Source organism: Zonotrichia albicollis, chromosome 17, assembly GCF_047830755.1.
Source record: "Zonotrichia albicollis isolate bZonAlb1 chromosome 17, bZonAlb1.hap1, whole genome shotgun sequence".
In the NCBI taxonomy this organism is placed as follows: Eukaryota; Metazoa; Chordata; class Aves; order Passeriformes; family Passerellidae; genus Zonotrichia; species Zonotrichia albicollis.
The window spans coordinates 9,072,307-9,085,016 of NC_133835.1; the positions used below are offsets into that span (position 1 = coordinate 9,072,307).

The following is a 12,710-nucleotide window of genomic DNA, read 5'->3' on the forward strand; positions in this document are numbered from 1 at the left end:
TACCACGGGGGTATCTCCCAGGGATGGTGATTTCTGGGGGCGTCCTGTGCAGGGCCAAGAGCAGGACTAAATGATCCTTGCACGGCCTTTTCAACTCAGGAGGTGCCATGACCACGTTTTAAATTTGGGATGTCCCCGTGCCGAGCCCCCCTGCCCGGGCCGGGGTCACCATGTGCGAGGGTGGGCGATGCCCGTGGAGTTGCACAACACCAGCGGAGCTGCCGGAGCCTCCAGCTCTGCGCTTGGGCCGCCGTTAACCATTAAACCGGAGCGGGGGCGGCCGCGGAGCCTCCCCCGGGCCCCACGGGCTCCTGTGCCAACGGGGGCTGCGGGATCGGACACCCCAGGCACGGGGCTGATGGGGAATAAACGCTGCTGCGGCTGTGCTCCCCCTGCCGTGCTGGTTTTGGGGCGCCGAGGGTGTCCCGGTTCCCGGTTAATTCCCGTTCCCGTGGCAGGGACACCCCGCGGGCGGCCGTACCGGGGTGGCACCGGGCGCTTGGCCGGGCTCGGGGGGGGGTTTTCCCGGTTTGCTGCGTTTTTCACTCCTAGGAAAACACCCGGGCTTGGCGCAGAGTGGAAGCGGCACCTCCAGCCCCACCTCCAGCAGAGCGGGGAGCGGGGGGTGGGAACGTCCCCCAGGAGCCGGGCTGGGAACGTCCCCCCTCCCCAGGCAGGGGATCCCGGGGTGCCGCCCCTGCAACCCCAGAGCCCCCGAGCGGCGGGGATCGGCCGTGGGGACAGGCAGGGGGGGGACAGGCGGGGGCCACCATCCGGGGCAGCCGCACGGACTCTGTCCCGGCCTGCAGGGCTGCTCAATCCAGCAGCAGCAGGAGCCGCGGCCCCTCGGAGCCGCCCCGCGGGTTTTGGGGCAGTGAGGGGCAGAACGCGGGTGGGCGAGCCCCCCAAACACCCCGTGCACCCCAAAACCCCCCGCACGCCATGTGTCACATGGATCCCACAGACCCCCTGCCCTACAGGTCCCCCCTGCCAGCCCAGACAGCCAGGGCACCCCATGCACCCCAGAACCCCCTGCGCCCCACGCACCCCAGGCATTTCATGTACCCAGGGCATTCCAGGCATCCCACATGCCCAGGGCACCCCACGCTCCCCATGGAGCCCGCGTACCCCCTGTGCCCCCCACGCCCCTCAGCACCCCAAGAACCTCCTGCACCCCCCCGCAGCCCACCCACGCCCAGCCCCGCCATTCTGGGGGGTTTTTGGCAGCGATTCCTCGTGGTGGGCAGGACTGACGGGAGAACCAGGGACTTCTTTCCCACTGGGAACGGCGCACACACCCCAAAAGTCCAGACCACACCCCCTTTTCAACAGAAGGTGACTGTAACTTTTGGGGAAGTCCTAGAGCTGATGGGGGAGCCCTACAGACGAGTTATAGGGGATTTAAAACTTCGCAGAGAACTTTGGGGGGAACCTACAAGTTTTGGGGAGTATAACTTAGTGAGGAGCTCTGCAACGTTTGAAGAACCCCTCTAGCTTATTGGCAGCCCTATAATTTGGCGGGGATCATCGCTTTTTGCGCGAATCCCCCAAATTTTAACGCTGCGTGTTTCACCCCGGTAAGTCCGCAGGAGCCGTCGGGAGTTTTGCGGGATGCTCCGCGGTGACGGCATCCCCGCGTTTATTCGAGCAGCACCCAGAATCCGGAGCCGTAACAACAAAACCGCAACTTTCGGGGGTCCTCTGCGACTTTTGGGGAGACCAGCGAGTTTGGCGGGAAAAGGCGGGGGTGACTTCGCGGCGGGCCCGGGGGTGCCGGCGGAGACTCGGTGGTGAGCGGGGGGTGAGCGGGGCGGGCTGGCGGAGGAGGGGTGGGGTTGTTTTTGGGGGATGTTTTGTTTTTTGGGGGGGTCCCGCGGGCAGCGCGCGCGGCGGGAGGGCGGGGCGCGCGAAGATGGCCGCTGCCGGCGGGGGCGTGGCGCGGCGGGGCCGGGGGGGCGTGGCCGGCTCGCAAGGGCGGGGGCGTGGCCGCCGCTAGCGAAGTGGCAGCGGGCCTCGGCCAATCAGCGGCGCGGAAAGCGGCGGCCGCGTTCCAGCCCGCGCGCTCCGGCCAATGGCGCGGCGCTCGGGGGGCGTGGCCCGACCGGCGCCGACACCGGGGCCGCGCGCGGCGGAGCGCGCTCCCCCCGCCGGGCCGCGGCCGCTCCGCGCATGGACCCCCCGCGCCCGCCCGCGGTCCTAATGCCCGCCCGCCGCCGCCGCCGCCCGCCGCCGCCCACCGCGCCGCCCGCCGCCCGCGCCGACCCCGCCAAGGTACCGGGGGGGCGGCGGCGGAGAGCGGGGTGGGATCCGGGGGAGGCGGCGGGGGGGCGGTGACAGCTGACAGCGGCCCGCCCGAAACTTTCCCCGCCGGTAAAATGGCGCCGCGATGGGATAAACTTTGGGGGGCGGGAAGGGGGGGGGGTTGTGGCGGCGGGGCGCGGACGGAGGGGGTGGGTCACATCGGCCGCACCCCCGGCGGGATCGTCTCGCCTGGATCGCGGTGCTTTGGGATCTTGCCGGGATCTCCCGCCGCCGGGATCCGCCCGGCCCCGCCCCGGCGAGAGCGGCCGGGATCCGCTTGCAGCGGGATCCGCTTGGTGCTGGATCCCGTGGGATCTCCCCGGAGCGGGATCCGCTCGGTGCCGAGCCCGGGCAGCGGGTGCCGGTGTCGGGCTGGCCTGGCGGGCGCAAGTGCGCTCCCAGCGCTGGGATAGCCGCTGGATCCCGGCTGATCCGCTCAGAGCGGGAAAAACTTGGGGTGTGGATCCACAAGGTGTGGATCTACACCGGGGTGTGGGATGTGGATGCTGCCACCTGAGGGCTGCGTTGCCAGGAGGGTGTCAGGTCCTGTGGCTCTGTGGAGATCCCTGCTGGATCCCCGCTGATGCTGAGCCAGTGGGTGATGGTGCTGGCAGCAGCATCACAGGGGCATCTGGAGAGTGCTCAGGAACTCCAGGCTGGATCCCACTGCGACCTGGCGGGATCCAATTGGGATTTACCCCAGGGGGAGTGGCTGGCAGGGTCCCACCGCAGCCCTGCCTGGAGGCGCTGATCCAGCTGCCCAAACCCGGCTCCCCATCCCACCGAGGCCACGGGGATCCCTGCGGAATCCACTGCTGGGAATCCCTATGGAATTCTCTGCTGCGGATTCCTGCGGACCACACTGCTTGGGGATCCATCCCTGTGGAATCCACTGCTGGGGATCCCTATGGAATTCACTGCTGGGGATCCCCGCTGCCCGCTGCCGTGTCTCCCGCAGGCTCCGCTGGGACCCGAGGGCTGGCTGGGGGAGCCTCCATCGCGCCAGGACGAGGCCGTGCTGCGGGCGCTGGACGCAGGGCTGGAGCGCTGCCTGGCGCTGCACTCGGCCGTGCAGTGCATCCCGGTGCCCCGGCACAGGTAGGGACCCCGTGCAGTGCATCCCGGTGCCCCTGCACAGGTAGGGACACCGGCACAGCCCCCACCGGCACCGGCCTGGCTGCGGCAGCCGGGATTCTTTCTGCAGGAGGACTTTGGCCGCTGGTGGCCGTGCTGGGATCCCCGGTGGTGAGAGGCTGTCCCGCTGTGGCAGCTCCGGGGACTCCCAGCTGGAAGCATCACCAGGTTCTCCGTTTCCAAAACATTTTTGGGTGCTCTTGACCTCTTGCTTATTTTTTAGCCTAAATTTTTAATATTTTTTTCCCACCTCAAGGAATTGTTTGGCCTTAGGGAAGCCATCCCTGTGTCTCTGGAGGATGCAGCTGCCTGTACCCTCTGGCACAGTGCTGCCCACGGTCATGGAGGGTTGCCCCTGCATGGCACAGGCAGTGGCATTTTGGCAGCTTGCCTGCACTGGGAGTGCCTTGCCTAGGGGAGTTCCAGCCAGCTGCTGGGATGATCCCTGCAGGGATCAGCAGCATCTCAGGGTGCTGCAGGCTGTGGGGCACCTGTGGGTGCCTTTCCACCTGGTGATGCCACCAACATGGTGGGGCCCCTGAGACCTTGTGCCAGCCCTGTACCCCCACACAAACCACCCTAGGGAGGGTGCAGACCCCTGTGGGTGGGAGGTCCTGGCACCTCAGTGGGGGAGGGATAGCAATAGAGGGTCCCATGGGGCCTGTCCATCCTGACGCAGCCCCTCTGCTCTCGCTGGCAGGAAGCTCTCGGGCAAGGCGGGCATTGATGAGGTGATGGCAGCTGCGGTGCTCACCAGCCTCTCCGCCAGCCCCCTGGTGCTTGGGCACCCACCGGCCACTCATGCCACAGGTAAGAGCCTGTCCCTGTCCCCCCGTCCCTGGATGTCTGTCCCACTGCAGGACCTGACCTTCCTCTTCCTCCTCCTCACCAGAGCCTGGCAGTGAGGTCTGGAAGGAGGCTCCTGCCATGTCCTCCAGCTGCAGCAGCAGCAGCAATGCCAGCGGGGACTGGAGCTGGGACCCCTCCAGCGACCGATCCACCCCCTCCACCCCCTCACCCCCCCTCTCCAGCCACGTCCCCAGCACCTTCCTGCCTGGCCCGCTCCCCGATGAGGGCCCTGATGAGCCCGACGGCACCCACTTCGTCTTTGGAGAGCCCACTCCACGGAAGAGGAAGGTGGGATGAGGCTGGGGATGAAGATGGGGGTGAAGTTGGGTTTTGGGAATAGTAAGGATTAGGAGGATGAGGTTAAGGATGGGGATGACAGTTGGGATGAGTTTGGGAATGGGGATAGTGAGGATGGAGATGAGGAGGAGGATGACATTTGGGGTGGGAATGAGGAGGATGAGGTTGGAGATAGGGGTGAGAGCTGAGATGAGTTTGGGGGTATGGGTGACCATGGGGGTAAAGTTTGGGATGACAACAAGGATGATATTTGGGGTGGGATGACAGTGGGACTGGGCATGAGGATGAGGATGAAGATGGGGCTGCCAGCCTGACACCTCTCTCCTGCAGAACTCCACCAAGGTGATGTTCAAGTGCTTGTGGAAGAGCTGCGGCAAAGTCCTCAGCAGCTCCTCAGGGATGCAGAAGCACATCCGAACCATGCACCTTGGGTAAGCACACGGGGTACCCCTGGATACCTCAGACCCCCTGGCACCCCCTGCAGGGCCCTGCAGTGCTGGAGCACAGTGTCCCAGCCAGCCTCTGCTCTCCCCACAGCCGGAAAGCCGACCTGGAGCAGAGCGATGGTGAGGAGGATTTCTACTACACGGAGCTGGACGTGGACATGGAGGCGCTGACGGACGGGCTCTCCAGCCTCACCCCCGTGTCTCCCACCTCCTCGGTGCCCCCCACCTTCCCTGGCCCCGAGGCTCCTCTGCCACCAGCCCTGCCCATCCTGGAGCTGGCCCTGGCATCCCCCTGCAGCCCCCCGGGGCCCCCTGGCCGCTGCCACGTCCACACCGATCACGCATACCAGGTGGGGGACAGGGGGACAGGGATGGAGGGGGAGAGGGATGGAGTGGGTGACAGGGATAGAAGGGGACAGGGATAGAAGGGGACAGGGATGGAATGGGGACAGGAATGGAGGTGCGGACAGTGATGGAGGGGCACAGGGATGGAGTGGCACAGAGATGGGGGACAGATGGAGTGTGGACAGGGATGGATGGGGACAGGGATGGAGGGGTGACAGGGATTGGGGACAGGGATGGAGTGGGACAGGGATAGAGTAGGAACAGGGATGGAGGTAGGGACAGCAGTGGAGTGGGCACAGCAATGAAGTGGGCACAGGGATGGAGTGGAACAGGGATGGATTGGGGCAGAGATGGAGTGGGCACAGGGATGGAGGTAGGAACAGCAATGAAGTGAGCAAAGAGATAGAAATAGGGACGGGGATGGAGAGGGCACAGCAATGAAGTGGGCACAGGGATGGAGGGGTGACAGGGATGGAATAGGGACAGGGATGGATTGGGCACAGGGATGGATTGGGCACAGGTATGGAGGTGGGCTGCTGCACTCCCTCATCACCCTGTCTTATGAGAGTTGTGCCCTCTCCCTCCAGGGCTGCCGGACCCCCCCACGGCCACCCGTGTCCCCCACTGTCCCCACCCCGCCACCACCCAAGCCACCGGCCGTGCCCAGGTGAGCCATTGCCATCATGCCCCACCCTGTCCCCTCTCCCCCGCGCGTGTCCCCGGTTGTGACTGTCCCTGTGCCCGCAGGCGGCCGCGGGGCGAGGCCAAGAAGTGCCGCAAGGTGTACGGCATGGAGCACCGGGAGATGTGGTGCACGGCGTGCCGCTGGAAGAAGGCGTGCCAGCGCTTCCTCGACTGACGGAGCCCCGCCGCTCCCTCCTTCTTGCACATTTTGCACTCGAGGTGCCTTCGCGCCCCCCCGGCCGCCCCCCGGACTCAGGGAACGGCCCCCCGAAAGCTTTATGCACACACACAGCCCCCCCTGCCACGGAGCTTGTCCCCCCCCGCCTTGTTTTCCCTTTGAAAATAAGCTAAATCCATCGGTCCCACCCCGCTCCTTGCCGGGGGGGGCTGGCAGGGGGTGTCTGGCTGCTCCCGGCCCCCTCCCCACTCCGGTTTGGGGACCCCCCCATGGCTGGGTAAGCTGTGCCTGTGGCCGGCAGGGGCTGGGAAAAGGGGGTGTCTGTTCCTGCCCCCCACCTGCTCCCGGGGGGCAGCCCCAGTGCCCAGGGCAGAGGTGGGCGCCTGCCCCCCCCTCGCCCCCCCCAGGGGGGTTTTTACTCTTTGTAATGTCATTTCTCTCTCGTTTTGGGGAGCCCCCGCCGGGGCCATGCCCCGGGAAGTGCCTGCAGGAATGCGCCCATTTGCACTAAGCCAAACTGCACAAAGAGGGGTCTTTTTTGTTTTCCTTTACTTTTTTTTTTTCCTTCGTGTGGTTTTTATTTTTTAAATAAAATATATGAAAATTCGTATTTTTTACCTACTCCCTCGCACAGCACGAGAGCGCGCGGGCCGCGGGGTGCCTCCAGCCCTGGGTGGGTTTCAAGGGGTTTAATTCACTTTAAACTCCCTTTTTACCCAAAAAACCCCCCATTTTCCCCTCCAAACCCCTCCTCCCCTCTTGTCCTGTCACTCTCCAGCCCAGGCAGCAGCTCGGTTTGGCCAGGCCATGCCACCCTGCTCCTCTCCCCATGCAGGGAGGGGACAGGGGGGTGGTGGCCCTGCCACCCTCCTGCCCTGTGGGAAGGTTCCCTTTGCATCAGGGACCCCCCCATTGCAGGGTCCCCCCTTGCAGGGTCAGACACTGCTTGGGCCCCATGGGTCAGGCTGGTGCTGTGCCCCCACCTGTCCCCTCCAGGGATGTGATGTGTCAGATCCAAAAGAAAAAAAAATAAATACTTGGATTTTTTTAATGATTCCTGTTCTTTAGTTACTGTTTAGACAGGCAGGGTGGGCACCCTGGGCCCCTTGGCACCCCCAGACCCACTGCTGTCACCCCCCTCCTGCATCCCACATCCCCCAGGGATGGCATCACCCTGTTCATCCTCCTGGGAGTTACTTTTATTTCAGATAATGCCCCAAAAATCAGGAAATTGCCACCAACAGGCAGCAGGGAGGAAGGGAATGAGCCACAGGTGCCTGTTTGGGATGGGGATGGGGAAGGTGGAGGGGTGAGCATGGCTCCCTGCTGGCCCCCATATTGCCCCATCCTTCCACACAGGGCAAGGAGGAAAATAATAATAATTACATATTAAAAAAAAAAAGAAAAGAAAAAGCAGACAAAATTGTAGCAGCAATTTCCCAATTTATTGAACTGATTGATTTTTGCAGGTATGTCTAAGCTAAATCCCATCACAAAGGTTCTATCCGAGGGGGCAGCCCCCGGGCAGGTGAGGAACTGGGCAGCAACTAGAAAATAAAATCAGATTTACCTGAAACTACATTGACAGAAAATCAGTACAACACAGCATGTTCTCCCACTGACTTCTGGTTACGAAATCTCCTCAACCTCCCCAAAATATTAAACACATCTTCAATACAAACACAGGTTTATAATAATTAATATAAAGTCAGTATAATATAGAATATTCCCAGCAAAAAAAAAAAAATCAACAATCTTCAAACACCATCCTTTTTGTGTTTGTTCAGCTTTATTTTTGTAGACAGGTTTAAAGCACGTTGAAAAATAAATATATATGAAAGCATACACACAGCACTCTGACTAGGGGGACTAAAAAAAACAAGTTGAAATTCAAAACACGACTCAGGATCTACAAAATCAAAGGAACCATTAATTATGGCTTTTGTAGGAGTCACACGTGTCACAGAATGAGCAAAAATTAGATTATCTTTCAGAATATTGCAAAAAATTCCAGTTTTTGCATTGTTTTCATGGAGTTTCTTTCCTCAAGGGTGATGTGCAAAAGGGGGAGCTTTGAGGGGAGGTGCTCAGGGTCAGCCCCAAAACGCAGCAACCACCCCAAAGCCACAGCTTTGCTTGGGGGAAATGGAGTGTTCAAAGGCAGGAGTGGGGAGAGGAAACAAAAGGGGAAGTAATGCTGGAGTGGGTTTTCTTCCGGACAAAAATTACTCATTTTTCTGTCCAAAAAACTGAATTTTGATTAAGGGAAAAAAAAAAAAAAAAAAAAAAAGAAAAGGGAAAGGACAATCACTTTGCAAACCTTCATTAGGGAATTAGGGAAGTCCCCTCTGCTTCCCCACAAAGCCGCTCCGCAGCTCTGAGGTTTGGAGTAACCTTAAAAACCACAAAACTGGGGAAATTCATGATTTCAAGAATATTTTCTGGAAATCCCAAATCAACACAAGGACCTTGTTTGTCTCCATCCTTTAAGATGCTCTCCAAGTCCATGGATCCCTGGGATGTTCTCCAGAGGGCTCAGACAGGACGATGCCCTCTGGCCCATTCTCTACTCCTGGCACTCAGATTTAAAATAAAAAATGAGGGTAATCAAGGAATTCAAGGAGGAACATTTACATGTACAAATGCTTTAAAAAATGAATTGCAAGTTCTCAAGACAGAGTATATCCATGTTTTACCTCTAAGGGAGTTATTGTTGTGGAACTAAGTCTGTATATATATACACACACATATATATATATATATTTAGAAAAAATTAAAAAAAGGGAACCTCAGTGAAATATACAAAGCCCTGAAGGGAAATACAAAGACGAGATGCAGAACAGGCAGAATTAGTGGGGTTTTGTTTAAATCTCCAAGAGCAGAAGTTTGCATAGGCAGTATATCCGAGAGACCCCGGAGAGAAGCTGGAGGGATGCGATCACCTGGAGTGACTGATGAAGTTTATAAAGTTTCAGCATAAAAAACCACGCCCAAATTCCTGTTTTTCAAACCCAAGTTGGAGCATGGAAGGCTAAAGATGAATCCCTGTGTTTCCAACTCTGCACAGCTCCATCAGAACAAAGCACTTCAGTAGACATCAGGTGTTAGAAGGGTTTTATTTGGTACACGGAGTGTGTTAGTGGGACAGAAGCATATGTGAGGTTATGACATGGGGAAAGTTAGTTTTTATGTGGATTTTCCATTTTTCTCTCCCTTTTTTTTTCTTTTGCTTTATTTTTTGCATCCTCAGTTCAAAGAGCCTCAAAGTGACACAGTATGGAAACACTCCTGAGCGCTACCTGGCTCTCTGCCCACCTTTAATAAAAATAAGAAAAGAATAAAATATTTCTAAGGGGATTGTGAAGAAAGCTCAGCACTCCATAATTCTGATGGCAAAATTGAGTCACCCAAGGGCAGGGAGGAAGAGGAGGGCTTGGCCCACACCTGCTCCTCCTCAGAAGGTGGATGCACAAACCAGCATTGGAGGGGATGGGCCATCGGAATGTGACACAAACCCAGGGGTTTGAACTGTTTGGGCTTTAAAATTCTCTTTAAAATAGATTTTTACATATAAAAAGCAAGGCTAAAGATAAATCTTTTAAGTACTGTATGTATTTGTCTACATGCAACAGGTGAGGCTGCACATTCAGGACTTCAGGCACCCCCTAACCCCTCCCTATTAACAGGGTAAATGACAATAAATACAGAGCCCACATCTGGGGGGGCCAAAATCAGGATAAGGGAACAGCCTCCTCACTCTCTGGGAGCCCCCAAAACCATTGGAAAAGGGTATATAAAGGTCCAATTGTGACATACTGGGTGGGTTTTTACAGCTTTTTAAATAGGGGAAGAGAAAGAAAAGAAGCTAAAAGGCAAAATGAGATTTTTACAAGTCAAGAAAAATGTTCTTACATGACCTGCTCTGCTCTTCCCATATTTAAAGAGGGTTATCCATGCTCACTGCCTAAAGCAACAAGTGCCACAACTCCTCCAGTCCCAGGGGCAGCAGCAGCAGTGCTGGCGGGTCCCACTGAGCCACACTGGGATTTCAGGAAAGATCCGTGTTCCCACAGCACTGAGCACCCCCAAATCCATGGAGAGGAGCCTGGAGGCTCCCAGTGGAAGCAATGGTGAACTGGATGTAGAGAGAAGGTGCTGAATGTCTGCAAGGAACTGAGGAGCAGAGAAAGGGAGCGAATGCCACAAACCCAGGATGCAGCTGGAAGGAGGGAAGGGAGAGAGATCCCAGCTCCTGCAGCTGCCAGGATCAAGGCTCCCACCATGCTCCACAAAATCCTGGCACCAAGTGGCATAAATCCTTTCAGGTTATTTGCTTTATGGGAGTTTATTGTACAATATCCTTTTAATTCCTTTGCTGGGTGGAACCACACTTTTCCTCATGGACCACCAGGCCTGCAGGAAGGAAAATAGCACCTTGAGTCATTTGGCTTCTGGCAATGGGGTGTCTTTCGTGGCAGGTTTCAAGGTACCACAGTCACAGACATCATAAAAAATTGCTTGATGGCAAGGATGGAGTGAGGTCTTCAGCTTTTTTAAAAAATTTATTTTAAAAAGCACCAGAAGCAAAGAGGTGAAGGTAGAACAAGCTGTTTCTCAGGAATAAGACAACTCCAACACATGCTGTTGTTGTTGTTATTTAGGTGTAGCTGAAAGAAGGCAACAGTGGCCAATATGAACAGGGAGAATCCAACTGTCTGGAACAGCCCCACAGAGTCTGAGGAGATGCTGGGAGAGAAACCTGGTTCTTATTTAAGGAAAAAATGGTTTATTGGAAAATTTACACGGAACCAGTGCAACTAAAGCTGAAGGTTTTTGTCATGAATTAAGTAGGTGTTAGACCTACCCATAATCAACAAGAATGTTGAGATTGGCAAGGAAGAACAAGGTAGCCAGGTGAAACCCTGGCCCCACACAAGTCCATGGGATGGGAGCAGCAGGATTCCACCCTGCTGGGATCTCCTCACCTCGGCTTCTCGCCTTCCCCAGCTCATCCTGCACCTGGCTGAGTGCCTTGGTTTTGCTACAGTTTGCATATATTTGTGAAAAAGGCAGCTGAGCAAAGGGAGAAAAGTGAAGATGTTTGTGGAGAAGAATGACAGGTACAGAATTGTGTCCTCTAGAGCAAGAGGTGCTCCCAGAAGCACAAATGTGTTTCAGTGCCCGTGGATGACCAAGGCTGGAAGACAGGACTTGGGTAAGATGCCAGTAGGTCCAAGAAAAGTCACAATCTGTTTTTGATGGTGATTCTTTTGGAAGCTAAGAATCCAAGAGAAGCATTTGTAAGGCTGTAGTCTGACTTGCCTTTTGATCTATTTGGCTCCATAAAAAATAATTAGAACTCTTTTAATAACTTTGCAAAAGGCCTGTATCATCAGGGGAAGCCCTCCAACACATCCATCCATCTGCTTTCACAACCTTAGCTCGAAATTCCACTGCTGCTGGGATTTTAGCACAGACAAGGTGTAAAAAACCCCAACCAACCAACAAACCTGCTTTGGACACAAAGACCTCCCCGGTGCTCGGTTTGTAGTGGGAAGGGGAGGAGGATTCATGCTTCACCAGCCTCCCCACACCTGCAGAGACTCCACCTCCCTCCTGGGCAGCCTGGCTGGCTTGGCTGAAGGGGTGGCCATGGGCAGGGGGCACAGGGGGAAAAGGGAAAGGGAAAAGGGGGAAGGCGAAGTCAGTTGTGCCGCTGGAAGCGACCCTGCTAAGACAGTGTCTGAGTGGAACAGAGAAGGACTTGTTTAGAAAACACAAGAGTTATTTTGCACACATGGACGACAACAAGGCTACTTAGTTTTTCCAACATACTCCTTCCTCCCCACCCTCCCTCCCCCTACAAACAACAGAGCAAAACAAAAAAAAAAAATTAAACAAAAAACAATCCCTAAGAAATCCAGGTAAAATCCTTGTCGTTCTCCCCAGAGTTGTCCTGCTCCTGCGGGGAGTCGACATCTTTGTCATCATCTAAAATCACATCATCCTGTGACATCCCCACGTCATCCTTCCACTTGATGTCGTCATCGTCTGCCATTTCCTCGTCTCCTTCCACCTTGATGTCCTCGGGATCCTCCATGTAGGGTCCCTCGCCGGGGTAGCACTCCTCGGGGGAGCCCTCGGCCCCGTTGTGGTCCAGGTGCGCGGCCATGCCGCGGCCGGAGCAGTCGGCGCAGACGCCGTGCCGGCGCGAGCCGTGCTTGATCCCCACGCTGGCTGCTGACATGAACACCCGGTTGCAAACCTTGCAGACGTATTTTTTATCTTTGCTGTGGACCTGGAGAGGAAGAAACACCGCAGAGGTGAGTGCCAACAGAGATGGGATGGGACCTGCTCCTGTTCTTGCAAATCCACAGTTTCTACCGGAGATCCCAACTGGCCTCCACCATGAGCTCGAACCCACCACGATTAATTCAACCCTGCAGTGATGACACACAATGGAAAATCCTTTGGGA

At 56.8% G+C, this 12,710-nt stretch overlaps 2 protein-coding genes across 12 annotated transcripts in view; one reads left to right on the forward strand and one right to left on the reverse strand.

The window, feature by feature from the left end:
• Positions 1 to 2,071: 2,071 nt before the first annotated feature.
• SLC2A4RG (SLC2A4 regulator) lies at positions 2,072 to 8,444 on the forward strand. The gene is made up of 8 exons (XM_074553618.1): positions 2,072 to 2,271; positions 3,260 to 3,399; positions 4,136 to 4,245; positions 4,328 to 4,572; positions 4,912 to 5,012; positions 5,119 to 5,377; positions 5,960 to 6,039; positions 6,120 to 8,444. The coding sequence occupies exons 1-8, from the start codon at positions 2,170 to 2,172 to the stop codon at positions 6,229 to 6,231; spliced, it is 1,149 nt and encodes a 382-aa protein (XP_074409719.1). The 5' UTR covers positions 2,072 to 2,169; the 3' UTR covers positions 6,232 to 8,444.
• A 992-nt stretch (positions 8,445 to 9,436) lies between these two features.
• Positions 9,437 to 12,710, reverse strand: part of ZBTB46 (zinc finger and BTB domain containing 46) — a 50,952-nt gene continuing 47,678 nt past the window's right edge. For all 11 annotated transcript variants that reach the window (XM_074553612.1, XM_074553608.1, XM_074553610.1 and 8 more), the window contains one exon: positions 9,437 to 12,532. In XM_074553612.1, the coding sequence (XP_074409713.1) occupies positions 12,146 to 12,532 (387 nt within the window). In that variant the 3' untranslated portion in view covers positions 9,437 to 12,145. The remainder of the gene's footprint in view (positions 12,533 to 12,710) is intronic.